At 38.9% G+C, this 25,921-nt stretch overlaps 2 protein-coding genes and 1 pseudogene across 5 annotated transcripts; 1 reads left to right on the top strand and 2 right to left on the bottom strand.

Annotated features, from left to right (window-relative positions):
• Positions 1–1,673: 1,673 nt before the first annotated feature.
• On the bottom strand, positions 1,674–7,643 carry LOC137715846 (putative ubiquitin-conjugating enzyme E2 25). Of its 2 annotated transcripts, none has more exons than XM_068455195.2 (8): positions 7,276–7,643; positions 7,038–7,161; positions 5,890–6,024; positions 4,759–5,775; positions 4,604–4,667; positions 4,206–4,345; positions 3,815–4,126; positions 1,674–2,320 (listed from the first exon to the last, which is right to left on the bottom strand). In XM_068455195.2, the coding sequence occupies exons 1-8, from the start codon at positions 7,317–7,319 to the stop codon at positions 2,012–2,014; spliced, it is 2,145 nt and encodes a 714-aa protein (XP_068311296.2). In that variant the 5' UTR covers positions 7,320–7,643; the 3' UTR covers positions 1,674–2,011. The 2 variants fall into 2 exon arrangements, with proteins under 2 accessions (XP_068311296.2, XP_068311297.2); XM_068455196.2 differs by having other exon boundaries at positions 4,759–5,766; positions 7,276–7,544.
• A 5,092-nt stretch (positions 7,644–12,735) lies between these two features.
• Positions 12,736–13,351, top strand: LOC148697791 (uncharacterized; annotated as a pseudogene).
• Positions 13,352–24,410: 11,059 nt separating this feature from the next.
• On the bottom strand, positions 24,411–25,780 carry LOC137715089 (cytochrome c oxidase copper chaperone 2). 3 transcript variants are annotated; one of them, XM_068454310.2, is made up of 2 exons: positions 25,625–25,780; positions 24,411–24,951 (listed from the first exon to the last, which is right to left on the bottom strand). In XM_068454310.2, exon 2 carries the CDS (start codon positions 24,915–24,917, stop codon positions 24,675–24,677), a length of 243 nt encoding a protein of 80 aa, XP_068310411.1. In that variant the 5' UTR covers positions 24,918–24,951; positions 25,625–25,780; the 3' UTR covers positions 24,411–24,674. The 3 variants fall into 3 exon arrangements, with proteins under 3 accessions (XP_068310411.1, XP_068310412.1, XP_068310415.1); XM_068454311.2 differs by having other exon boundaries at positions 24,411–24,937; positions 25,625–25,767; XM_068454314.2 differs by having other exon boundaries at positions 24,411–24,928; positions 25,625–25,767.
• Between the last annotated feature and the right edge of the window lie 141 nt (positions 25,781–25,921).

Below are 25,921 nucleotides of genomic sequence, written 5' to 3'. Positions count from 1 at the left end.
CAAATTTTAATAAAATCAATTTCCGTAAATGTTTGATGTATTTTCCCTACCTAGATTCCAAAGCTAAAATAAAGATCCACGTCACTACCGGCATAGCTAAGCTTCACATACTTATCCACGTCACTACTGAAATAGTTAAGTTCCACGTACTTGAGGAAGCTTCCTAATCGCTCCTAACACCATATATTTCTTCTACTTTCTTTTATTTTCTAATCTCTCTCTCTATATATATGTGCGTAGGTATGCATACAAGTATATGCATACATATATATCATATAGTATGCCTACGAACATATGGTTATAAATATATATAGACACTAATATATATACACACACATGAGCTGCAGAGCATGCATTTCATGCTAGCTCTACTTGGAAAACAAATGGAGATGGTCTCCTATTTATAGCAATAAGAGGCGGCTGCAAACTACATGCCAACTAGTGTAGATTGACATGATATTTGTTCTGATCTAAACATGGCCAATCAGATAAAGGCTTGGGCATTAAGCAAGTCACCTGCTGGATATTTTTATCTCCACTTTGGATAATAGTTTCTCTGATACAAACACGTCCTACCAATAAAACCATGAATCACTTGCATCTCCTTTGCATGCATGTAAACTTACTTCCACCTGTAGTTTGTAGAAAGTTCGATTGACTTTTAAACTTCCACGTGTAAACAAAGGCCACCTCTGCTTATATTTGCGTAGCCATTTTGGTTGCCTCATCTAATCACTTTCCACCTAGCATACTACTAACATGACAAAAGTCTTCGGGCTGGCATGTTGGTTAAATCTTGTGGCAAACTTTGTCACTCGGTGGCTGCCATGTGTCATCAATTTATTGGTCCAGCTGTAATTTCTATTCATATGAACTCCAAAATGTATTTTAAAAAATGCCACGAGCTCATAATAATTTCTACCATCTTCATATAAAGACCTTTTCGATAAATAGTTTCCAAATAATTCTCTTATTTGGTAATAAATTCTTGGGATCTCATAGTACACTTTAATTGCTTTTTTTTTTTTTTTTTTTTCGTTAAGAGTGGATGACTACTCTGGAGTATCAAGCCAATAATGACTATTTTGGTGTGTCAAGCCAATAACGTCTTTTGCCTTTCAAAATTGTGTTGGACATTGGGTGTCCAAAATTTGGGGTGAGAAACAATCTCCATCAAACAAAACAATGTTACATGAAACTCAATTTTGATCCCATTTTGTCCCCTGAAACTAAGAAATCGTCACTTTACACTTGGAACTCGATATTTGCTAACTTCGGAGGAATTCCGCCAATTCTGTCAAAATGGTGTCAAATGTGCTGATGTGTCAAGGTAACATTGTTATTTGTCCTAATTGGCACTATTTAGAAAACCACGTGGCAGCTTCTGGTTGGTTAATTGACAACCCTAGGGTCCAACTGTAACAATTAGGACAAAATGACAGTGTTCTCTCGACACATCAGCACATTTTGACATATGAAATCCCACCAAAGTGAGGCAAATATAAAGTTCCAGAGGCAAAATGAGATCAAAATCAAGTTCCAAGAGGCATTGCTACAAGTACCACACAACTTACCAGACCTATCACGTTCTCTTCTTCTTTTCCCTCCCCACTCAAATGACATGCAGGCTAAATGACGAACGAGAGAAACAGAAGTAAGTTATTCCTACGAAAGATTTTAAAGCATCTGGAATTTCTACTCCAATACAATTAGTTACCGCAAAGTTTGATAAAAATTCAGGCCGGATTATCAGCTTTACAATTTCAGTAAAACTATAAATTGCAGAATGGTCGTTTCAGTTCCGAGCGATCTCATCCATACTGGCATCTATATACAACATCCCAAAACATATTTACGCAGACGGATGGATTCCATGAAAGACGCTCTAATAAATTAAGTCTAAACTTTTTAACCAAAAAAAACAAGTCTACTCATTATTTGCGGTGAAACGAAACCTAAGTCTCACCTCCTAGATGTCTGACATAGAGTTGAGTCTTGAAAAATCAATTTTTCAGCATGAAATCATTGACGTTACAGCCTGAGGCATACTGGCAATTTGGTTGTTCCCAGATGTGGCTGGTGATACGAATCTCTCACAATCCTTGACCCCGATTCTTGTAAACTCTGCGACAATCATAGGCACATGGTCGGCTACAGAAGTTTTGAAACGCTGTGAGCAGCTCTTGTCGCCCTCATCAACATCTTGAACACCACCTTTGACTAGACACCCCACTTGAGCACCATCCATGTATGCTTTGCATGCCACCAGAATGTCACGAGCACGATTGTAGAAATGCCCCAGAACAAGATCCTCAAAATGCTGCATCCAGATGTAAGTTATAACTGAGAACTTAAATGTCGCATGATGTAGGACAGAGTAGGGCAGTGGAATATAGATAGTTTGGCGGAAGCGAAAATATAGAAAAATTAAAACAAATAATAAAGGATAACTGCAAGTGTGCCAGATTTGCCTAAAGCAGCAGTTTTGGCTGCCAACTTGGGCATTATGACAAAATGACCACTAAAAATTATTTGTCAATGACACCAAATATTATCCGCTCATAAGTGATGCTTGTGTAGTTGAGAACGTCAACTGCTTAGTTAAAGATAATTCTCTAATTTCTGGATAGAAACTACTATCAACTGATTGTATCATGAATTGGCATACGGAATCCTTGCAGTTTTCACTCTATCATTCATTAGCATAAAAATTCTATGGGAGTGATTTTCATACAACCTTTTGGCTTCTACACACCCCTCTATATTTCTGGTCATCAAATTGGATAAATCAAACTGAACAATGGTAAGAATTAAAAAGGGGTATGTGAGAGGCTAACAAGGGTGTGTATTTCTCATTTCCTTAAATTTATTCAAAAATGAAGTTCTAACATTTTCTTTCTATATGTTCATTAAAAGAACTGCAATGCTGCATTTGGATAAGTGAGGGACAATATTTACAAACGGGCTTATTCTCAGAAGTTGTTAAAGTTTCTTGTTTTGTAACCAGTTGAGCATGATGGAATGTGAAGATATGTGTCGGTGGCAATGTGGCAGTGGCGGTGTGAGTGGTAGCAGCAGCAGTTACGGAGGAAGTGACATTGAGGGTGATTGGAACGAGGTGATGATAATCAGCTGGGGGCAAGGTTGAGGGTTGTGGCAAAGAGGTCAGCAGAAAAGTGGAGACATGAGTAGTTTTGGTAGTAGTGGCGGCAACAGTAGAGGTGGGGTGGTGGCAGATGTGATGGTAGTTGTGGTTGCTCTGGAAATTTGTTAAACATTAACCGTCTTGAAATTTTGTAATAACACCTATGATCTGGGAATTTAAAGCCAGTGATCTGTTTCCATATAGAATTTCAAAATTCACTTGATACCAAACAAGAAATTAGAGATAGTCACCTCAGAAACTCTGACTTTCCCCTAAATACCTAGTTCAGTCCTATCATCCTAAGTTCCTAAGACACTGCAAAAGAAATTTGATTCCTTCTCAAACTCCAAAAGGAGAGATATGATGAGTTTGAAATGAAATAAAAAACTTCAGTGAGGAAACGGTTTTAGAAAATGAAGGAAAAAATTTGCATTTTCAGAAATTTAAAATTATTCTTGTTTAACACTTCAGCGAACTCAGCATTAACTGATATGCTTAGCCTGATTATTCTCAACTTATCAAAAAGATTCTACTCCACATGAACCATTATATAAAAAAACTACAGCCAAAATGTCAAGCAGATAATCTAAAAAGCTTCATATCAATCTTACACTGCAAATGGACTGAGCATAGTCTAGAGTATCAAGAAAATGGAGAAACAAATCTTACCTTCGGAGGCCTCCTCATGCTGTACACCATTGTCTTCAATGATAGGATGAATGTATTCTCATTGTACTCCTCGGACCTCTTTTCACCAGCTGCTGAACCATTCATATTTGCATATCCAGGCTCATTAAAGTAGGGCTTTGTATTCAAGATCAGCCCTTGTATAGAGACCAACACTTGTAGCATGGTTGACACACCTGGGAGCCACTTCTCATTCTTGTTCCCAGACCAGGTGTTAAGAAGGCTGAGGCATACTTTTCCACAATTGTACAAATTTGGATTTAATCGAAGGCCACCAGAGTGGTAGTAGACATTCTGCATAACAGAGTTCCCAGTTAGCCAAAGGATGTAAAAAGATATAAATCAATTATAGGTGTTCAAGATTATCACATACCGGTGGTACATTGGGATAGCCACAGGGGAAGCAAACATCAAAGAAGAAGAGACCATCATGGTAAGGAGTACCCTCCGCCCCAATAATTACAGCTCTCAAAAGATCCATTCTTGTCTCATAAGCTCTAACAAATATTGTATCTGTGGATGTCAATAGAAAAGGGGTAAGTGCACCTAAGTTTCTATAGTACAAACAACAATCCAACAACTATATTCCATATATTATAAAATTCCAACTTTTAGAACAAAACCAATTAATTACAGCAGTCAGCATCATGAAATAGTCGGTGCGAATTATTTGACTAAATTGGAAAGGCTGAGGAGGGGAAAGCTTCACTACCATAACATTCAAAACAGTTATCTAAAAGAAAATTAAAAGTAAAAAACAGAAGAACTCACCAGGCAAATCCTTCTCCAGGATCTTCCACTCTTCCTGAATTCTCTTTGCCCAACTCTTTGGTGGCTTCAGAATGAGTAAAACCAAAGCACAATAAGATAGGGAATTACAAAAGAAACCAAAAAAAATTGCATTAACTAAACCATCCAAAACTTACTTGCTTCGGTGAATAGCCACACCTACTATAGTGATGGTCTGAATGATCTTCAACTGTATCAAATTTTTTGAAGCCCTTAAACTTCACTATCATTTCATCCATTTCCATGGCAGAAATTTTCCTCCCAGGGCTTGTTGAAATGCCTCCTGGAGCAAGATTATTTTGAATTTGCGCATTAGCAATCCAAGGACTACCTGCTACTTCCCCAGGAGAATATAATGAATCTAGATCGTACAAGCTTGAATTAAATGGCATGGTATTAAATTTGGAAATGGGCCCGGGCCACCCAGGAACGGGCATGGGTTTATAAAAAGCACTTGAACCCTTTTTCTTTAGAATGTTATGAAAATACGAAGCAGAAGATGTGTCAGCTCCGGAACCCAGCTTCATTGCATCAAATTGATTCGTCGAACTACTCGAAGAAGCTACCTTCTTTTTAGACTGAAAAGGTCCTAAAAGCCATTGAGACTTTGATGACTCTTTCCCAACTGGGAGATTAGGAGCACTCCCTTGGTGTTGTGAAGCAGGTTGCTTCTTTTTACTCCTGGCAGTTTTTGGAAGTTTCCATGCAGATGATAGATTCACTTCAGGTGGGTGGGAAATACCATCAATTTGGGTCTTCAAGCTTGAACTACCCCCAAAAAGTGGCATCTTAATGAAATGATCAGGCTCTTGTTGCATTTGAAACCTCTTATTGACGGAACTACTTCCAGAAACTGAATTAACTTTATTTTTAGGAGGATCCGACAGCCAAGGAATAGGTGCCTCTATTCCAGGGGGAATATCCACATTATCAAAATGGGCTTGCAATTGGGCATACTCATCAACATCCATAAACTCATCAAGAAAAGGATCAGCAAAGTCATCATCTTCATATGACAAATCCGAAGTATGACCATCTAAGTTGATCACGTTAGCTGGAACAAAACCCTTAGTAGCTTCAATCCCATTCGCTGACTCAGGGGTTGCCATAACAGAAGGGCCAAAGAAGCTATTGACCTCATCTTCCTGAAAATACTAGTATATCATAAAGTAAATATGTTAAGAATGCTAAAGCTATAATTGAATATTTATCATTCAACAAAATGACAACAGCCAATTGATAGAGTGTCATTCAAGTCAATCGTACACCTTATAATCATAGTAGTCATCAGAAGAGTTTTCTATTGCCTTCCCCTTGGCTTTTTTATCAACTCTATCATCAATAAGCATTGCAGCAACTGAATCTTCATCTTCATCAATTTCAATCACATCATGCCGAATAACCTAAGAAGGATTAATCAAAACAAATATCTGTTCAGACTGACTGAATTCAAACCAACATCAGAAAACAATAATTTAAAAAGAAAAAAAAAATCAACAAACAAAAGGCATCCTACAGCAAAACAAGAATGTTCAGGATTAGAAACGGTAGAAAAAAGTCATTTGATTGAAAAATACTAATGAAAGAGAAAACAAGAAAATGGATAGAATAGGAAGTAGGAGATAAAACCTCCTAACAAAGCTATAAGAACCGCATTTAATTGAAAAGAAAAGCACGTAACAAATGCATGATTTTATTTCCTCAACCATCATCAAGCTTGAACAAGACATAACGACAGACGTAGTCAATTCCTATAAACATGATATTTATAGTAAAAGACATTCAATAAAACGGAAAAAAGACAATGCCTGCAAAGACACACCTTCATCCAGCCCTAAAAGACATAGATAATGGTAGCAGCAAACCCGGCTCTATGCATGCAATTCAACACACTCTAAACTCGATTGAAATCATGGAAAGAAAATTGAATAAAAGACAGATTGATAACACGAGATGGAAGTTCAATGTCCTCATTATACACAGGACTGCCACGAAATTGTACAACAACGTAAACAATAACGGGTGCAGTGAATGAGCTTGAGACAATGCTTTAGCAATACCCAAAAAAGCATAATCTTTCAGGAAATCGGGAACAAATGAATATCACTACCAAAAAATTGCTGAAAGCCTAAAACAAAATTAACAAAAAAAAAAAAATCTAAAATTTGGGCAATTAAGTGCCAAGATTTTTACACAAATGTTCCAATCAACTCGTATTAGTCCGAAATCACACGTACCCTAAAAAACCCAAAATTTAACAGTGATCACTGATCAAGACGGTAACTTGATCAATCAAAGCAGATTACCAGCTCCAAAAGAACACTAATTTCATCACAATTGCATGATCGAACCAGGTACATCACAAGAACCATCGAAAAAATTGAGTTCTCGATTGATAAAACGAGAGAAATCGTACCTCTTTGAGTTTGAGTTTCTGAAATTTGGGGGCCCGAGTGATCAGAGTAGCCGGCGGCGGAATCTCCATGACGTCGTCGGAATCCATGCACCCAGAACCCCTATCGGAAAACAACCGCTTCTTCCTGTTTGGAGCGAAAGAAAATCAGAGAGAACAGAAAGAGAGAGAGAGAGAGAGAAAGAGAGAGAGAGTTAGAGAGTTTTGTTGTTTTGAAAATTTAGATAGAGAAATAGAGTACTTGGAATTCCGAGGGGTGTTTGTATGTAACGGCGGCGGCTCCATTGGACCGGCTGTTCTGAATAGCAGTCGGTTTGATTTGGGGGAATGCGAAAGGGCCACCAAATAAAATAATAAAAGGGGATTCAGCGGCTGAGAGAAGCGGCGGCTCGGCAGCTGAGCGGCTGGGGAGGGGGATTAGGGAGCAAAGCGGGATTAGGGAGAAAAGCGGGTTTAGGAAAGCGCTTTAGGAGAAAAGTGCTTTTGGCAGAGTGTGGGTTCGCGCGCCTTGTGAAGGAAGATCAGCATAATAGATTATTACGACGACCAAAAGAGAGTGTTTGTGTGTGTGTGTGGGAGCGTTCCTTTTCCTATTAAATAATTAAATGCACACGTTTTGCCCCTCGAATTACCATTTATACCACTTCTCCCACTGCACACAACGAAACCAATTTCTTTTTTTTTTTTTTTAGTCGAACAACGAAACCAAATTATTTCGGTAATAAGAAATAAAAAACTGAACCAAAATTTTCGGTTTATAAAAAATCAGTAAAATTTCGGTTTTTGGGTCGATTTAGTAAACCGAGGAGGATTCGACAGCAGAATTACATTTTTTTTTTTTTCTTTGTGGGTAGACTAGACGACGAAATTGCAAGAGAATTTGACGGAGAAGCTGCAGATGAGTTACAGAGAAGAAGTTGTAGAGGAGAATCTTGTGCAAAATCAGAGTGGTGTGGCATGCATGTGGTGGTGTGGTCGGAGAAGTTGCAAATGAGAAGTTGGGAGAGGGAAGGAGGGCGTTGACGTCGAGGACTCGAGAGAGGGGAAGTGAGAGGGTAAAACTGAGTGAAGACCTAAGAGAGTAAGTGAGTTGAGTTTAAAGGCTGAGATTCAATCTCAATAAAATCCAACGATTCAAGCTAAGAACTTGATCAAAATAAGACTTTGGACGGAATAACTTTGTTTATCATTCTTCCCCCTGTAATGTAAAGTGTTTTTTCTCTCACTTCGTTCTTTACCTGTGTTAAAGCAACTCCACCCTAAAGACTTTGCGCCAACACCTAACCTATTTATCCACTTCAGTAAACAGTAATAGACCCTAATGAACAGTAATAGGCCAAAACATCTCCACTCCAAAAAAAATGTGATGGCATCCAGTCTAAAAATGTGCTGGCACAAACAATATTCACCCCTACAAAATGCGCTGGCACCCATTCCATTTAAAATATTAAATAATTTTTTTATAAAATAATAAATTAAAAAAATAGTTTTAATTTCGGATAGGATTTTTAACCAATCTCGTCATGTCACGTGTCATTTCTGAACATACTATTTTGTGAATAGATTTCTCTTAAGATTTTCAACCAATCCCGACAAGCCACGTGTCACTTCCTATTTACAATAATTTAGGCAAGATTTTGATAAGATTTTCAACCAATTTTGTCACGCCACGTGTCATTATCCGAACGTACTATTTTGTAGATAGATTTCTGATAAGATTTTCAACCAATCCCGACACGCCACGTGTCACTTCCTGTTTACAATAATTTAGCCAAGATTTCGATAAGATTTTCAACCAATCACGTAGTGCCACGTGGCATTGTCCAAAACCTCATCTTTTCTTTTTTTGTCCATATAAACCCTACATCCCTACATTCATTTTCACACTAAACTCAATCCTTTTTTTTAGCTCAGAATTTTTCTTTATCATTTTCAAATCTTGAGTTCTTACAATGTCTTCTTCAATGAGAGTGTATAAACAGTTGCAAGAGCAGCAGAAAAGGTTGTTGGCACAACAGGAAGAATTGGTCAATCTTGACGAAGGTGGAGGTGAAGATGAGGCATTCGCAATGGAGGAGGATGAGAATGATCACCATAGAAGGCGGAGGGCCTCACATTTCCGCCATATCATGGAAGATGTGGGTCAGATAGCCAAACCCAGACGTGCGGCAAACATCGATAAAAGAAGGGAAAGATGAGGTAAAGATCTCTTGGAAGATTATTTTATTCCCAACAGCGTTTTCCCTGATCATGTTTTTAGACGTCGTTTTAGAATGCAACGAAGTTTGTTCGATAAAATCATGAGTGTTGTTTGCAACCATGATCCATATTTTGTGCAAAAAGAGGATGTTTTTCATGTTCTAGGTCTTCTTCCTGAGCAAAAAATTACGGTTGCCTTGCGAATGCTTGCATATGGAGCATCTGCAGATCAAGTGGATGAGATCGTTAGGATGGGAAAAACAACTGTTCTGGAGTTCCTGATGCGGTTTTGCTCTGCAATTGAAGCCCTCTACACCAATGAGTACATTCGGAAACCCACGCCAAGGGACATACGAAGGCTTCTAAGGAAGGGTGAGATGCGAGGCTTCCCTGGCATGATTGGAAGCATCGACTGCATGCACTGGGCTTGGAAAAACTGTCCAAGTGCGTGGCAAGAAGCTTATGGTGACAAAAAATGAGTCAAAAGCAACATTTTGGAAGCAGTGGCTTATTTTGATACATGGATTTGGCATGCTTTTTTTGGTGGTCCAAGAGCTCAGAATAACCTAAATGTCATTGCCCAATCTCCAATGCTTGATGAACTACTACAAGGAAATGGGCCGAGATGCACATATTGGGTTAATGATAATAAATACGAAGGACCATACTACCTTGCATATTGGGTTAATGGCTTAAGACTCCTTGATAAAGTCCATCCTCTTTCTTTTCTTCTTCGAGAATATGCCTGAATTGTGAGACTTGTAAGTTTTGGTGGTAGAATATTAATTCATTTAATAAATAAAAACATTATCAGTTCTGTTCGATTATAGCGAATTGTGGATGCAAATTTCCGCCTTCTTCTTTTTGGATGAAAATGCACCTGCAATACAATCAACACTTAAGATCAAGGCAAGAGCCTCACGCGCCCAGGGTGAATTGGGGGATGAGGGCTTTGGCCGAAGGATCTTCGATGCCAAAGTTAGAATTTAAGAGAGAAAGTGTTTAGAGAATTTTAGAAGATAATTGGACCCAGGTTTTTGGAGAAATGAAGGGCTATACATAGGGGTGTGGCCGGCCTTATTTGGAGAAATGGGGACCGGCAACTTATAATGGTTTCTTGGCTCTAATTGCAACATATTATGTCACATAATATCTTGCAATCAACTAGGAAATTAATCAATTAATTTTGGTAATTAATCTCAATTTGAAAAGGATAATTAGGAGTTACCCTGTGGGTGAGGATTTGATGAGGAGTGATGAGAAGGTTTAAATAAATACCATTTTGATTGCATATGACCTCGATTGAGCCGTTATTGTCCGTTGCATGTGCGTGGGAGTCCCGGTGTGCCTTAAGGGTAATTTTATCTTTTTACCCAAAAGTCTGCGTGTCAGCTCCATAATTTTCTTGATTATTTTTTGCTCCACAAATGCCCCCACACCTGTTGAGGCTGCTCGTAGGAAATGGCAACAGGTGTAGAGATCTTCTTGCCTTAGGAAACATTATGTTTCCTGTTTTGATGTAGATTCCCTCTTTAATTGGAAATTATATCATTTTAGGAAAGGGAAATAAATTACTTTTAAAGTCTATTTAAGTCTACCTTAAGTAGATTATTAAATCAACTTCAGAGAGCAATTTATTCTACCTTACAAGAGAGAGAAGGCTAGAGGATATTTGTTCCATCTCCCCTAGCAATCTTCTACACTTGCTCGTGCAAATGACCATCTTTCGTTGCTTTCTTTGTCTTCACACCGCACCAAGGTAAGAAAAGTTTAATTTTTCCTCGTCTTTGTAATTTTTGGGAACCTCAGGGCTTGAAATTTGTCTCGACGGAGGTCAAGAAAGAGTGAAAAATTGGTTGGGATGCCACGACATGGTTGCTGTCGTAGGGCTGCTTGGTGCGACAATGGTTGGTTGGGCCAAGTGCAACTCAGCGCGGGCCGAGCTGATAGGTGCTGAGCTGGACTTGGCACGAGCTAGGTTAGTGGATTGGGTCGATGAGGCTCAGGCCTTTTTTCTTTTTCATTTTTTTTTCTAGGCTCGGGCCCGTGCATGAGAAGAGAGAGAAAGAGGCCTAGTTTCTAGGTATGCGGGCCACTGCGCTTAGCCCGCCTGAATGGGCTTAGATGTGCGTTAGGGCGCCTACCTTTTGCTTCTGATTTGGGTCGAGAAGCTTATTGGGCTGAGTGGAGTGGGGCCTGGCGTTGCTGCTGGGTTATGCGGTCTTGGGCTATAAGGCCTGGAACACAGACTGTCTTTTTTTTTTTTTTTGTTGTGCAGCCATCTAACGAATTTTCCTCACATCTTTGTAGATTTTTTTCGAGCATGTCTTCTTCAAGCCACAAGGGAGATGATGGTGTACCGCTGTTGTATTGCCAAGACGGGTCTTTCCCTATGCCGCGTTTCTTCCAAGAAGTGTTCTGCTCCATGAAGTGTGCCTCCACTCAATGTTCTCCTAATGTGGTTCGTATGATGGTAGGGTTCTTCAATCTAAGCCAATTCTTTGACTTGGATCTAACTGTCAACAAATTCTAATACTTCTTTAACATAGGCCACATCGAGAGGGTTGGGCGATGCGATCCCGCCATAGGTTCTTTGACCATTCGAGCAAGGGAGATCATGACTGGGGCAAGGAGACTTTGGAGATAGGTGGAGAATGAGAGTCTGGTTCTTCCCCTAAGCTGCGTGTTCTGACGGTTTTCATCTCCAGCAAGTAGATTGCTTATTCCCTCCGTTGTTTTGTGTTTTGGCCAAGATGCTTTTTGATTTACTAATTGTCTTTCTTTGCTCTTGTAGATTCGAAATTCGGCTCGACTCCTAAGACTTCCCCTGATATGATGAAGATGTATGTTGCACTAGGTATCCCTTTTGAGTACTGAGAGTGATGTTGACTGCGTAGTCCACTTCATCGAGAGAAAGATGGGCTACCCCCGCGATAAGAGATAAAATGGATTAAGGCGGAGACACTAGCTCGTCCGATCACCGTTGTAGAGCCCGCCGCAAATGAAGGTGGGAAAAAAAGATCTTCCCTGCCTGCTCAAGAGATGCCAGCTGAGAAAAAGCCAAAGATTTATTCCGCTGCTCGAGAGGGTTCATCAACTGCCCCCGGGCTTGTGATTGACTTGACTTCTTCCAAAGGGAAGAAAGACGAGGTTGCTAGATATGCGCCAATGACGCCTGTAGTTTTAAAGGTGGCTAATTCGATTACTGATAGGATTGCTCAGCGTAGAAGTTATGTCATGCCCCAGTGCCAAAATTTATGCCAAAACGTCAATGGGGGCTAAGTCTGGTTTACCTTTGGAGAGACTTGCTACTATGAATAGCGACAAGGTGGACTCTGCTACTAAAGTGGCGCCAAAATCCACTATTTTCGCTTTTGAGATTGATTCACTTGCTAAGAAAAATGAGACTGTTCACGTGGGCAGTTGTGAGAAATATACCAAGCTTGTTTCCGGGAAAGCTATTGAGATTTATGCACTCTTAAAACCAAATCTACTTGAAGATATGGATACGTATGCCAAGTTTGGTGATGGCGTTAAAAGTGTTGTTTGCCCAAGTTCCTTTGCGAAGCATACGACCGAGTATAGGATGACTGTTTTGCTTGCTAGAAAATAGCGATTCTGGCAGCCGAGTCTATGATCCTTAACCAATAGGATACCAAGGCAGCCAAGGCGGTGGCAAAGACTATGGCAGCCGAAGCTTATTCCTCAACCGAAAAGATCAAGAGGTTGGAATCTGAGCTTGCTGTTTTCAAAGGGCTAATATCTCTGCCTCCACTTCTCTGCAACTTGAGATCGCTCGCCAAAAGATCATGGATTTGAAGACTAGGCTTGATGCGTTCCAAGTTAAGTATGAAAGTGCAGAGAATGAGATTGGATGTTACATACCTCATATTCAAGACCTTGAGTGTGCCGTCTCCAAGTTTTCCACTGTTGCTTACGCAAAGGATAAAGAGTTGATTGCTGCTTATAATCAAGTGATCCACTTCAAGAAGGTCGTTGATAGGCTTGAACCCCAAGTGTTGGAACTCCAAGGTGCTTTAAAGATCAACAAAAGTCTTAGGAAGGAAATGGATGAGCTGCAGTGCGTCCGTGTCAGTCTACTCGAGGATAATGAGTAGCTGAATAGTGAAAAGGTTGGGCTGGAGACTTCGCTTGCTCAAAGTCAAGCTGATTTCCACAAGCTGGGTTATGTAGACCATCTTTTTCGTAGGCCATCTAACTTTGAGTTTGCTGGGAAAGACTTCAAGACCTTCTCTATTTCTCCAGAAGACTTGCTTGCTTCTATTTTCAAGGTTTCCATTGGTGAAGTAGTTGGAGACGTTGATGCCCAGGCTAGAGCAGCTGGGGGTGAAGCGCCGGATAATGCGGCGACCATGATCGTAGGATGCCTAAGCTGCTGAAGAGTAGTCTTCTAGGTAGTCTTTAGGATTTTCTTTGTTTTCCTTGTGGCTTTATCAATTTTGCTAGAAAATTTAATAAACTTGTTTCCTTCGCTTTTCTTCATCTTTGCTTCTTTTGTTCATACCCAACCTCTGACTTCAGACCAGCGGCAAGCATGCTACTTTTTTATAAGCAAACAGGCCCGCGTAGCCTATGCAATTGTGGGTGTTGGTGTAGAACTTTCATGGATGGTTTTGCTTTCTAAATATCCAAAGAAACTGCTAGGGAAATGCATGCCGAGCATAGGAATACCTAAGTTCTACTATAAAACTTGGGGATAATCCATGAGAAACTAACAGGTGCAAATCTGGAGCCTAATTAGAAACAAAAATAAAAATACTAAAAGCACGAAGGGGGCAGAAACAAAGTAGGGTAGGGAACAACTCCACTTAGAAATTCCTAATGTTTAGGGTGTCTAGAAGCAGGGGCAGGGCATAGTTCCAGTGCAGGACTCCCTTATGGGGGACATTACCTGCTTCTAATGGGAAAAAAAAAAACACACAGAATCTGGGTTGGCTTGTACTATGCCCTTTATATTCTTCTCCTTCTTGGTGGGTCCCACCTGATGTGGAAAAAAAAAAACAAAAACACTTAGGATGCAAAATTAGGTCCTCTCCGGACCTAAAAGAACTGAGCCTACTCATCAAATGATCCAGACCACTGAAATTTGATCCAACGGCTACAAACAGGGAGTCTTCTCAAAGTTATAATAATTGTAGATGTTAGATCAAATTTCAATGGCCCGGATCATTTGATCCTTGAGCTCAATTCCTTTGGGTCCGGAAGGGATCCGAATCCCTTAAGCTACCAGTTTCTTCTAACTGCCAATGGAAATTTAACATTTGAGTGAGTGTGGGTCATGGTGTTGACGTGGCAGCTGTTAAGGGATAGAACTGTGAGGCTGAAGTGTAGGATGGGTGTAGAGGATCCCAACCAAACTTGGGATTGAAGCTAAAAAAGAGATTTTTTAAATAAAAAGAAAATATTACTTGCTGATTAGCAAAAGAAAAGGGTAGGCATTTTTTGCTGATTTACAAAAGGAAAAAGGTCGGCTTTTTTTGCTGGTAAGCACAAAGGTAGGAATTGATAAAGTAACAAAGTGAGAAATTTTTACTGTAGCGATTCTTAAACTCTCGGTTTTCTATTTTCATTTTTTTTAATATATTTTTGTCCATTCATTTTGTTTTGAGTAATTCAACCTTCGCTATGAAAAAAGTATGTAGAAGAAAAAAATTGAGTGAGAAAATCACTTCCTAATTTTTTTTTTTGGCTACTGCAAAAGTATAACCATACCTGTTACTATTACACACTGCAAGATGAATAGCTGCTAAGGTTAATATGTTTACTTGGAAAAAAAATGATGCACATATTATAATTTAAGGTTTTTTTTTTTTAATAAAAGTGTCCAATTGGTGGCCAAATCATGGCAGTCCATCCTTTTGGGAACCGAAAAGACTTATAAAGGCATTTCAACATTTATATGTCCACCCATCATATGTTTCACCAGCAGCAAGAATCGAGTTAATTTAAGTTGGATGGAAATGAGATAAGGATGTTTGGGAATCATAAGGTGTAGGAGGATAGAGTTTTGCTTATTTGGGGAACATGGTTAGTGATTCAAACTCTATTTCCTTCTCCTCCTTGCGTTGGCGCCTTGATATGGAGAGTTGTACAGAACAAAAATAGATACAAATAAGGAAGGTTGAAGCTAAATGATTGCTTATTCTATTTTTTGGTCTAAGGTTTTAAATTATAGATTGTCACTTAGTACTACGATCTAGTAATATTCCTATTCACTTGTACGTGAGAGGTCATAGGTTCGTTTCTAGCCATAGGCGAATTTGAACCATATTATTGCTAGCTCATTATAAGGCTTAACTCACTCTTCCACCTCCTTAGTGTAGATGTTATCGTTTCTTAAAAAAAAAAAAAAAGTTTTCAAGTGTAGATTAAAAAGTAGAAATTCGGATAAGGTATGGGCTAGGTGTCTAGAGAGGAGTTTTGGGTGTAAAGAGAACCCTTCAACTTCAATGCGACTCACTTCATGCGCACGGCCCAATAGAACTTGGGATATACAATAGTTCTAAATCGTTGCCACACATCCATATCAAAATATTTTCAACCTCGAAAGTGACATCCCAAAATGGCCACATCTTCGCCAACATCAACCGTCGATTATGTTGATCCCTCGGTCGTCGCTTCAGTTGATCCCTCCTCTACCATCGTCGCAAGCCCTCATTCGCCATCTGTTACAACCTACTCCTAATTTTCTTGTAAATAATCTATTAATGTGAATTGACCAAAATACTTTTAGGAGAGTAAATTTATAAAAATATTATAACCTATTACAGAAAAAATATTTTCAATTAAAATAGAAGTCTCAAGAAATTAATTCCGACCACCTTGTCTCCGACTGTATAATAGAAACTGCAATTGAGAAAGACATGTATTATCATTTCTCTTTATTTAAATTTACAGAAAAAATGAAAATCAATGAAAAATAACACATATAAGAGATAAAACTTCCAATCTAAAAATTATTAAGGTTGTGACATAGAAAATTGGGTCGGGGGGGGGGGGTGCGGGTAAGAAAATTGGGAGAAGAAAGAGTGTTGGGGAGGAGGTCGGGGAGTTGGGAGGAGAATAATTTTTCTTTTAGCTTTTTAATTTTATTTCATTTTTAACTATTTTAAATCAAATAGATAATTTTATAAATAAGTATAATAATCTACGAATTTTTTAATAGAGATGGAATGTCCTTAATTGGCTAACAGCGATAAATACAAAGACCAAATTTGTCACATCCCGGTCTCCCTCGCAAAGATATTGTCCGCTTTGGCATTCCCTGCCCTGGACTAGGTCGCAGACAGCAGGGCTACCGCACGGTTTTGTTTTTGCAAGCCGCAGCTCCAAAAGGCCTCTCTGAAAGGTACCACCAGGCATGGACATATAAGGCCCAAAGACCACGCCCTCACGGGCGATGTGGGATACAACAATCCACCCCCCTTAGGGAGCCCGACGTCCTCGTCGACACACCACGACCGTGAGTCTGGCTCTGATACCAAATTGTCACATCCCGGTCTCCCTCGCAAAGATATTGTCCGCTTTGGCATTCCCTGCCTTGGACTAGGTCGCAGACAGCAGGGCTACCGCACGGTTTTGTTTTTGCAAGTCGCAGCTCCAAAAGGCCTCTCTGAAAGGTACCACCAGGCATGGGCATATAAGGCCCAAAGACCACACCCTCACGGGCGATGTGGGATACAACAAAATTGGCCAAATTGAAAATACGGGACCAATTGACCAAATGACTAAAACACAGTGACCATTGTGACATTTAAGCCAATTTTCTAATAAAAATTTAATGGAATAACCTTATTTGACTAACGGAGATAAACATGAGGACTAAGTTGCCCAAATTGAAAACATGAAAACTAAATTTGCCAAATAGCTCTAATGACACACCCCGACCGAGATCAGGGCGTGCTGGCCGTCACCCGAAGGTGACGTAACCATGTGCGCGTGCGGAAGCTAATAAGAAGGTAATATAAAAGTACGAATAATTAAAAACCTAATAGCATACAAAGTACTAGTGTATGTGAGACACAATTCAGAGCAAGTCTACAACAGTCCAAAAGGAAAAGATACGACATATGTACACCCGAAGGTGACCCTACAATGGTGAGTGTCTGTCAGAAATGCCGGGACGCCCTCTGGGATAAACCACCGAACTTGCTAGACCACTAGAACCTGGAGGGGCGCAAAAACAAAAGCGTGAGTGGGCAAAAACAAAGTTCTTTGAAAACTCTTTAGCAAAATACATTCTAACCCCTCGCCGTAAAACCTGTATACTTCCCAGAAAATGAACATATATACGTATGTATAGGTATGTCAATCATGCTCCACATATGCCATTTATGCTCACAATATGCCATTCATGCTTGAGAATATGACACAACAGAATCTCATAATCAAATGTAAATGCTCAAGCGTAATTCACATCAATCACATATAAACTGGCAGCCGGGAGTCACCTAACGTGACCTGTACGGCTGTAGATAGAGCTCCACGCTCAACTCAACATCTGAATCTGCACACGAGTCGGAACCACCTAACGTGGTCTGTACGACAAGACTGGGTGTAATATATATACGCTCTAGTGCTACGATCACGTGAAGACTATGCGAAGAATCGCGGTCACCTACGAGTCGGAACCACCTAATGTGGTCTGTACGACAAGGCTTGCACCTAACTTGGATCCAAGACGAGCGTGTGGTGCGGGTGAACATCACGTGAAGGACTATGCCCTGGCCCTGGGCGGGAGCACTAACACCGGGGTGCAGATTATGAGCTCTCTAAGCATTTCAAACTACTATTGCATAATAAACAGGAATGCATAATAACGTGAACACCGCTTACCTGGCACTCACCTGTGCGTCCACAGCAGCAAATACACATTTATATATATATGTATGCCATTACTAATACATGCGATGATGCGCAAACAACATTCATATGATGCATGGCATAAAACAAATAACATTTTCTATTTAATTTCTGGGAATATAACTGTATATAGGTATATACGGAAAACAAAAGCCCACTCACTGGTAATTAGAAGGGTCGTAGCCCCCCTGCCTCGAATGTGAACGTTCGTCCTCGGGAAACGAATCACCTATACGCGACAAAGTTACGAAAACATTAATTTAAAAGCACCTAAGCAACTTCTCGTAATAACTTCTCATACATTGCTCAAATTGGACAATTGAATATACCAACGTGATCTACACAACCTCAGGATCACACCCATATTTTTAAAATAATTTTTGGACCACGCACGCGCCCCCACGCGCCTGAACAGTCACTGACCCACGCGCCCCCACGCGCAGTCACGTGCACTGCACACTGACGGCGTCAACTGACGCCGTCAGGAATATTCCGTTAACCTGACGGAATATTCCCTAACTGACGCCGTCACTGCCGTTAGGAATATTCCGTTAAACTTAACGGAATATTCCCCTTCCTTCTCCGGCCAGTCGCCGTCGCCGGCGCCGCCGCCGTCGCCGGAAAACTGGAAAAATTTCAAACCTTGTTTTCTCCTTCGTTTCTCAACCATTTTTCACGATTCAAAAGCCAAAATGAAGCTTAGGACTAGTAGAATCACGATAGACTAGTTTCAAGGCCTAAAAATTGCTAGATCATACCTGTTTTCAAGGTCAAAACTCGGCCAACTTTCGAACCTAGCCTTCCCGACGTCCAAACTCGTCCAACGAACTACTCCCAAGCTCCTAGGAACCTCACAAACACCACTACAAGCTTAGAATTTCCTAAAACAAGCTAGATTAATCTTGCATGAACAGTGTTCAAATCGGACCTCGTCGAAACGACGTGAAAACAACGATATCCTTACCTGAAAATGGCACCACTGGACTCCTCTCAGCCTCACGAGCACGGTGGTGGTCTTGGTTTCTTGATTGGTGAAGGTTTGAGTGTGTTTGTGTGTTTGCAGAAGGAAGAAGAAGAAGAACTCGGGGAGAGTGAGAGAGAGACAGGGAAAAGACAGAGAAGAGACAGGGAATGAGGGAATCCCGGGGGAGTGAGACGAGGTGTAGGAGTGTGTGGGTGTGTGTGTGTGGTCCTACACACCACACAACACAAAACTACACGTAAAAATAACAACTAGGGGTAAAATCGTAATTTCAGTGTACGTTTTAAAAATCCCGGGACGGGATGTTACATCTAACACAAGGACCATTTTAACATTTAAGCCAAAAAGATTTTTCACACGCATCAACTTCTTATTTTCCACCCATATTGTGTTCCTAAAGGGACGTCAAACTGTAATTTCTACAATATGGAATTGTTTCTTACATGTAAGAACCCGCATTATCTTTTCAAGACTCCTAATGCAATCCCTTGGTTCCTTATGGTAGATTGGTAGAATTGTTTATGGCGACTTTGTCAAATGTGGTTTATATGTACCCATATTTATCAAGAAGGAAATTAGGTTGCAGATCTTTAGCCTCATTTAGAACAGATAGGTATGCTTATCACTAGTGGTCTACGGTTCCAAATTTTGTTGCCTATGCTCATGCTCGTGTCATTTCATTTTGTCCTTGTTATCAGTTTCGTTGATCATTTGGTCATTATGGGTTCTCACTTTTATAGGAGGATAGGTGTCTCGCACACAATCATTGCCGAAGAGATGATCTCTCACCTAATCTGTCTCCATTAAACTTATAAATAAAATAAAATAAATAAATAAATAAGATTATAAGACAATTTTATTTGTCTCGTGTTCAGTGCACTCAAAACATATAGGAAGTTATTCGTTATAATCCAATCCTAAAGACCAACCAGGCAAAAATAAATTATTTATGAACCGTTGATGAAGTCAAGGGATGAACGGCCTCGATCTCATATGAGAATGAGTGGGTTTAGTTGCTCATGTCAGTTTCCAGTTTTCCATTAACAACGACCAATCACATTGAAAAATCCAAAATCCGATTTCATATATAGCTTTCTCCGCCACGAATCAATTTTATTTTTATTTTTTTAAAAGTAGGATATTTATTGATTATATGTATCAATAATTCGTATGAAGATGACAAAATATTTAGTGAGCCTTAATAAAAAAGATGTCGGAAATTTTAACCATAATCAAATGTTAACCTTAAGAATTTTGAGCCTTTTTTGTTTATTTCTTTTTTTTTTTTTTTTTTTTTTTTTGGGTGAACGTTTATTTCTTTTTTGGTCCCTTTAAATTCACAAACTACACCTACAAACTTTGCTTTGGACAGGGTTTAAACAGAAGAGTCTTGCTCACCTGAAGTCCTCATTTTTAAGGCTTAGGAGGAACGAAATGCATAATAGCTATAAGATTATAATAGTTTATATTCAAAGACTTAAAATATTTGATAATTTAATAAAGCAAAACCAACCTAAAATATTAGTTTATTAAGTTGTCAAATATTTTAAGCATTTGAACATAAACTAATATTATATTGTGGCCAACATGCATTTGATCCTCACATGTTTTCAAAATGATAACCTTAAAAGGGCAAGACTGTTAAACAGAAAGTGGAGTATGAGGAGGACAGGAACATATATATATATATATATATATATATATATATATATATATATCTTTCTTCCCTACTTGTAGATAAAAAGATGGAAAAATAATGTACATGGGAATGTAAGGCTATACTTCCTCTGAAAAATGTTTGAAAGCAACGCTGGCTACTCGGAGAAGCAATTGCTTTGAAAGTCACCAAGAACTTTTTTTATTTTCTTCATTAATGTAAAATCACCTTAAAAGAAATATTAAACACAACAAAGTTGGTATATATATGATTGTCTAATTTTAAGTTATTCAAGATTTAAGTTGTTTAATTTCAAAAACTTTGTGATATCGAGTACCATTTCTATGATTGATCTTTTTCTTATGTAAAAAAATTATTTTGTGGTACTAGAACACTGTCACATAACTAACTTGTTATTTTGTGCTCCAAGTTCCTTAATTTGAAGAAAAACAAATGGCTTGTAGCAAAATTTTGGCCTATATAAAAGCCCTTAGATTATAAAAACTTACAAGAATCCAAAATGCAAAGCTATTCAATTCAAAGCTATCAATATATGTGTGGGTCTATCTTTATTAGAAATATGGTACAAATATGTGATTTAAACTAGGACAAAAATATATAGCACTTTTGTTTAAAGATTAATGGTCTCAAGAGAAAGAATCGATGCGAATAAGTGAGGAGCAAATTACCAACTATTTTCTCTTTAGGCCAGCTTTTGTTGGTTTGTTCCAAGTTTAGCAGATATGTTCTCGTCTCTTGAATTCGATGCCAAATTTGACAAGTTCTCTAAACACTTGGATGGTGAAAACTTCGTGGGAATTTGTGCTTTTACATGCGTATAAGCCTATAAGGTAGTACAACCTTTTAAGTTTTAATATTCCTGTAATTTTTGTACTATATCTAATTAGTAATCACAATGAACATTAAGGCTGAAAAAATAAAAGAAAAAAGAAGCATAATCCACTAGTAAATTTTTGGTGCTCCTAAAGCGGTTTCAATTTGCTGCATATAATCTCTGTCAATAAAATACAGATGATTCAATTTCCCAAACCCATGCCGAATGGGATGGAGTGGGGAGGATGGGGGATGGGGTTATTTTGGAAGTATGGACTGCAGGAGGGCATATCCGACCTCGCCTTGCCAGTTATTATCTCCAATAAACTGAACATTTGCTACTAATTAAGTACTTATGCATGAAGCACTTGACATCATTTATGAATTTGCTAGAAGTGCTTTACTATTGAAAAATAATAATATAAGTTTGTTAAAAAAGCACTTGAAAATATTTCTTGAAGAAGCATGCATGTGTGCTTCTACGATATTTGATCACATTAAAAAAGTTTTAACTCGTTCAAAAATAGTTTAAAAAAAACCGAGTCTTTGGAGATATCCTTGATCACTTTATGAGAGATTTAGAAAGAGAGATATCCTCGATTACATGCAAGTTTCTCCCAACTGTCTTTTATAAGGGCCAAAGTGCATGCTCATCTCCATTAATTATACTACAAACTAAGAGCTTTAGGGATAACAATTAATCTATAATCTTTTCCCAATTCATGAGTTAAGAACTTGAGAGTGAGAGAGAGATACATATCTCAATTCATATCTCAATATGTGTGCACGAAGTGATTTGGTCATCTTGTGAAAAAGAGAACTGAAGTTGACACGAGAGGAGGATAGCAGACCAAGCCCTCCATTATCAAGATTCCTTCGGACGTTTCTCGGGAGACGTGTGCTTCCCTCATGCCTCGAGGCCCCCACCTACACCTTACTGTCCACTGTAGGCCCCACCTCTCAGCAACTAGCACCCTTGCTCCTTCCCTCTCCGTGCATCTATAAATTCAGGACGATGGTGCAGATTGGAGATACAGCAAGCAAAAACCTAAAACACACTTCAGTTCCAAGTTCTAAGTTCATCTGCAACATGTCGGGCAAGTGCGACAACTGCGACTGTGCTGACAGCTCCCAGTGCACGTAATGCTTCTTTATCAGTTTAGTTATGGATCTGTAAATCTTGCATGACTAAATCTTGCTCATAGCTAGTACTGCTTGAACTCAGCTTGCTCTGTATATAAGAGAGCAACTTTCATGACATGAATCTACTGTTGTCGTGATTAGCATGAGATATTACGATGACGGTGTATTTGTGTTATGAAAGTCTTTCTTCTGTATAAAGAGGTATGGCACCATGGATGTATCACTGAAGACTAAACCCTAGCTATAGTGCTAATCAAATCAAGAAACGTGATATGTGCTATAGGAATATGGTGATATATCCTCGGTGACACCTAAATCTTTCTCCAATAGAAAGGGTTTGATAATTGTTTTCGACTAGGGTTGCCAACTAGTAGTTTACTCGCTTAATAACAAGATTATATAGGGTATTTACTTGCTTAATGCGAATTAAATAACTGATGGAGGGCTTAACTGAAATGATTTAGCTCTAGTATGTGGTATTTCTCTTCTTGACGTTGAAGATCTCCTGTTTCAGATTCATTTTTTTCGATCTAATTGGTGCATACATGCCTTCAAAGCTTTAACATGCCAATTTTTTAAATCGCAGGAAGAAGGGAAACAGCTACGACTTGGTGATCGTTGAGACTGAGAACCGGTACTTTTGTCATAAACTTCAATACATTCTAAGAATTAACTTTTCTTCTCTTCGTTTCCTTAAGACTAATTGTGGGGAGTTTTGATTAATTTTGCAGCTCCATGGACACCGTCGTCGTGGATGCTCCTGCCGCCGAGAACGATGGAAAGTGCAAGTGTGGCACAGTCTGCTTATGTGTGAACTGCACCTGTGGTCACTAAACCCATACAAACAAATTAAAGATGTAAACGAATAAAGTGTTTGTGGGAAAACAACGTTGTGGCTTTGTCTTTGGTTTGTTTATAGTATTTGTGTCTGTTGAGTGACATGTAGTGTCTGTGAAAACCTGTCACTCATATGTTTATGTTTCTCTGGTTGTGTCATGTAATCGCCATGTTCGTGGCCTTGTGATGTTATGAAATGATATTATTAGAATACATGCTTTGGCTCTATTAATTCCATTTTATTTTCCCCCTAACCATAATTTTGCTTCACATCATAGCTGCAATTAATCAAGGAATTGCAGATAGGAATGTAATAGATGTATTCTTGCATACAATATTATGGATAACGATGGTCTTATAGCTCAAGTAGTTTAATTTACCCTTTCATCTGAGGTTTGATGTTTAATTATCCTTCAGTTAACACCGTTATATAAAAATGAAATAAAAGATGACGGATATGTCCAATATGTTCTTATTTGAAACCCCTTTGATCTTGGGATTGGAATTAAATGGGAGATGATTAGAATGCGCAATCAATTTATTTAGCATTTGAAGATGTTTTGAATCCTTTTGCTCTTCCTTTGAGCCACCAAAACGAATGGCAAAAACCGCAGAATTAGAAATCCCATTTCACTGTACGGGTGGTGTGACTAGGGAAAGGAATTTACATGAAACACATAGCCACGTGACAATGACATCGCATGATTCGATTGAGACAACACCAACTAGGCGTGTATGTTTATTTATGCAAGTCCTCGTGAATAAGAGGTTAGCAAGGCATTAGTTCATCAAGGAATTTACGAATATTTGAATGATAAACTAATTCAAGCGAGCCTTACAATTAGCCAAGACAATAGCATATATTAAGCTCACATGTTGCAACTTTATAACGTTTGAAGGGTGTAAGTCTCAGTAAAATTTAAGTAAATACAAGTCAAATATGGTTGCATCTAACAGTAGACAAAACTACAGAAGCTCTTCTTCCTTGTATTATTCACCAACGTTCAAATATTACCATGTTGTATGTCTAAACCTAAAGTAAATGGTTTCCTTTCTAAACTGTTGAGCATAGCCTTCAATTTATTATCTTAACCATCCGGAAATTTCAAACATTGAAGCCCTCTGCACGAAGGCACTTGAGATGAGCATCGATCCATTTTGTGCAAGCATCTTGACCATGTTCCACAATGCATTCATCTCGCAGCTTCTTAGTATCCGGGCAAGCACAGCAGATCTTCTTCTTCGGCTTTGTGTCCAGGGAAGGAGTAGTGACTGCTGATCCTTGATTAGGCTGTGACCTTTGCAAAACCAAAGCAGAGGAAGTATTTTCTGCCGGCAGTCCACCCATTTCTCAAAGTTCTTGAAGACCTAACAGAAATATGCTATTAAAAAACAAGAAAGAAAACAAAGAACATCAGCTTCGACTCAGAGAAGCCTCGATGCTAAACATGTGTTCATAAGGGATGGTATACACCATATCAGACCTAAACAGATTGAATGGAAGAGAGAGATATGGCGTCGTAATTTATAGAAAAACACCCCCTAAAATACGTTAATCACTGATTAGCCTAATCACTAGACACTAGCTCATGTAAAAGAGAGGAGAAACCACCCGAAAAGCAAAAACCCTAAACCCTACTTCTCCAAACGGGCACAAATCCACAGGATCCCAAAACAAAAAACCGAGATGAAGAAATAAACTTTTTCACCATAGTTCAGGATTTCAATCAAGATTCAAGACACTTCCTTTATCCAACACCCACTCGGGCATTTCTTCAAACATATGGTGGGCACTTTGTTACTACAAGCAAACTCCAGCATAAATACTACATATTCACCAAAAGCGACAGAAACTATAAATATTAAATACAAAGGCAAAGCAGAAAAGCCAGATGAAAAGTAAAGCAACCCATCTAATCAAACAACAACACAGCCATAACCACAGAGATTTTGGAACTTTACATCCATAATTCATTGGATGGAAAAGCAAATATGTCTCAGAAGGGTAACGAAATTGGTGACAGAAATGTATGAGCGAAGGAAGGAATTACTTACCGCTGAAAAGGAAGGAGGAGGAGGAGAAGCTGAAAGGAAGAAGCTTTGCGTTTTCTGGAAGGCAGAAAGTGGGAGCAGAGAAAAGGTGTTTGTTCTCTGAAGACGAAAGTGGCCGCTCAAAATTTCAAGGCTAAAACTGGGCCGTGTATGAGTCGAAGGGTCAACCCTTGTCTTGGGCTCTGTGGGCCCACAAAAAATATGCTGAAAACTTTCATTTCTTTTCCTTTTTAATTTTTTTTATTTTTTATTTTATAGCTTTTATCAAATTTACTCTTTTTTTCTTTTTCTTTTTTATCA

The sequence above is a fragment of the Pyrus communis genome, chromosome 3 (assembly GCF_041283825.1).
Source record: "Pyrus communis isolate YQ-2024b chromosome 3, ASM4128382v1, whole genome shotgun sequence".
Lineage (NCBI taxonomy): Eukaryota > Viridiplantae > Streptophyta > Magnoliopsida > Rosales > Rosaceae > Pyrus > Pyrus communis.
The sequence above is the reverse complement of the archived record's forward strand: the minus strand, read 5'-3'. Positions and strand labels throughout refer to the sequence as shown.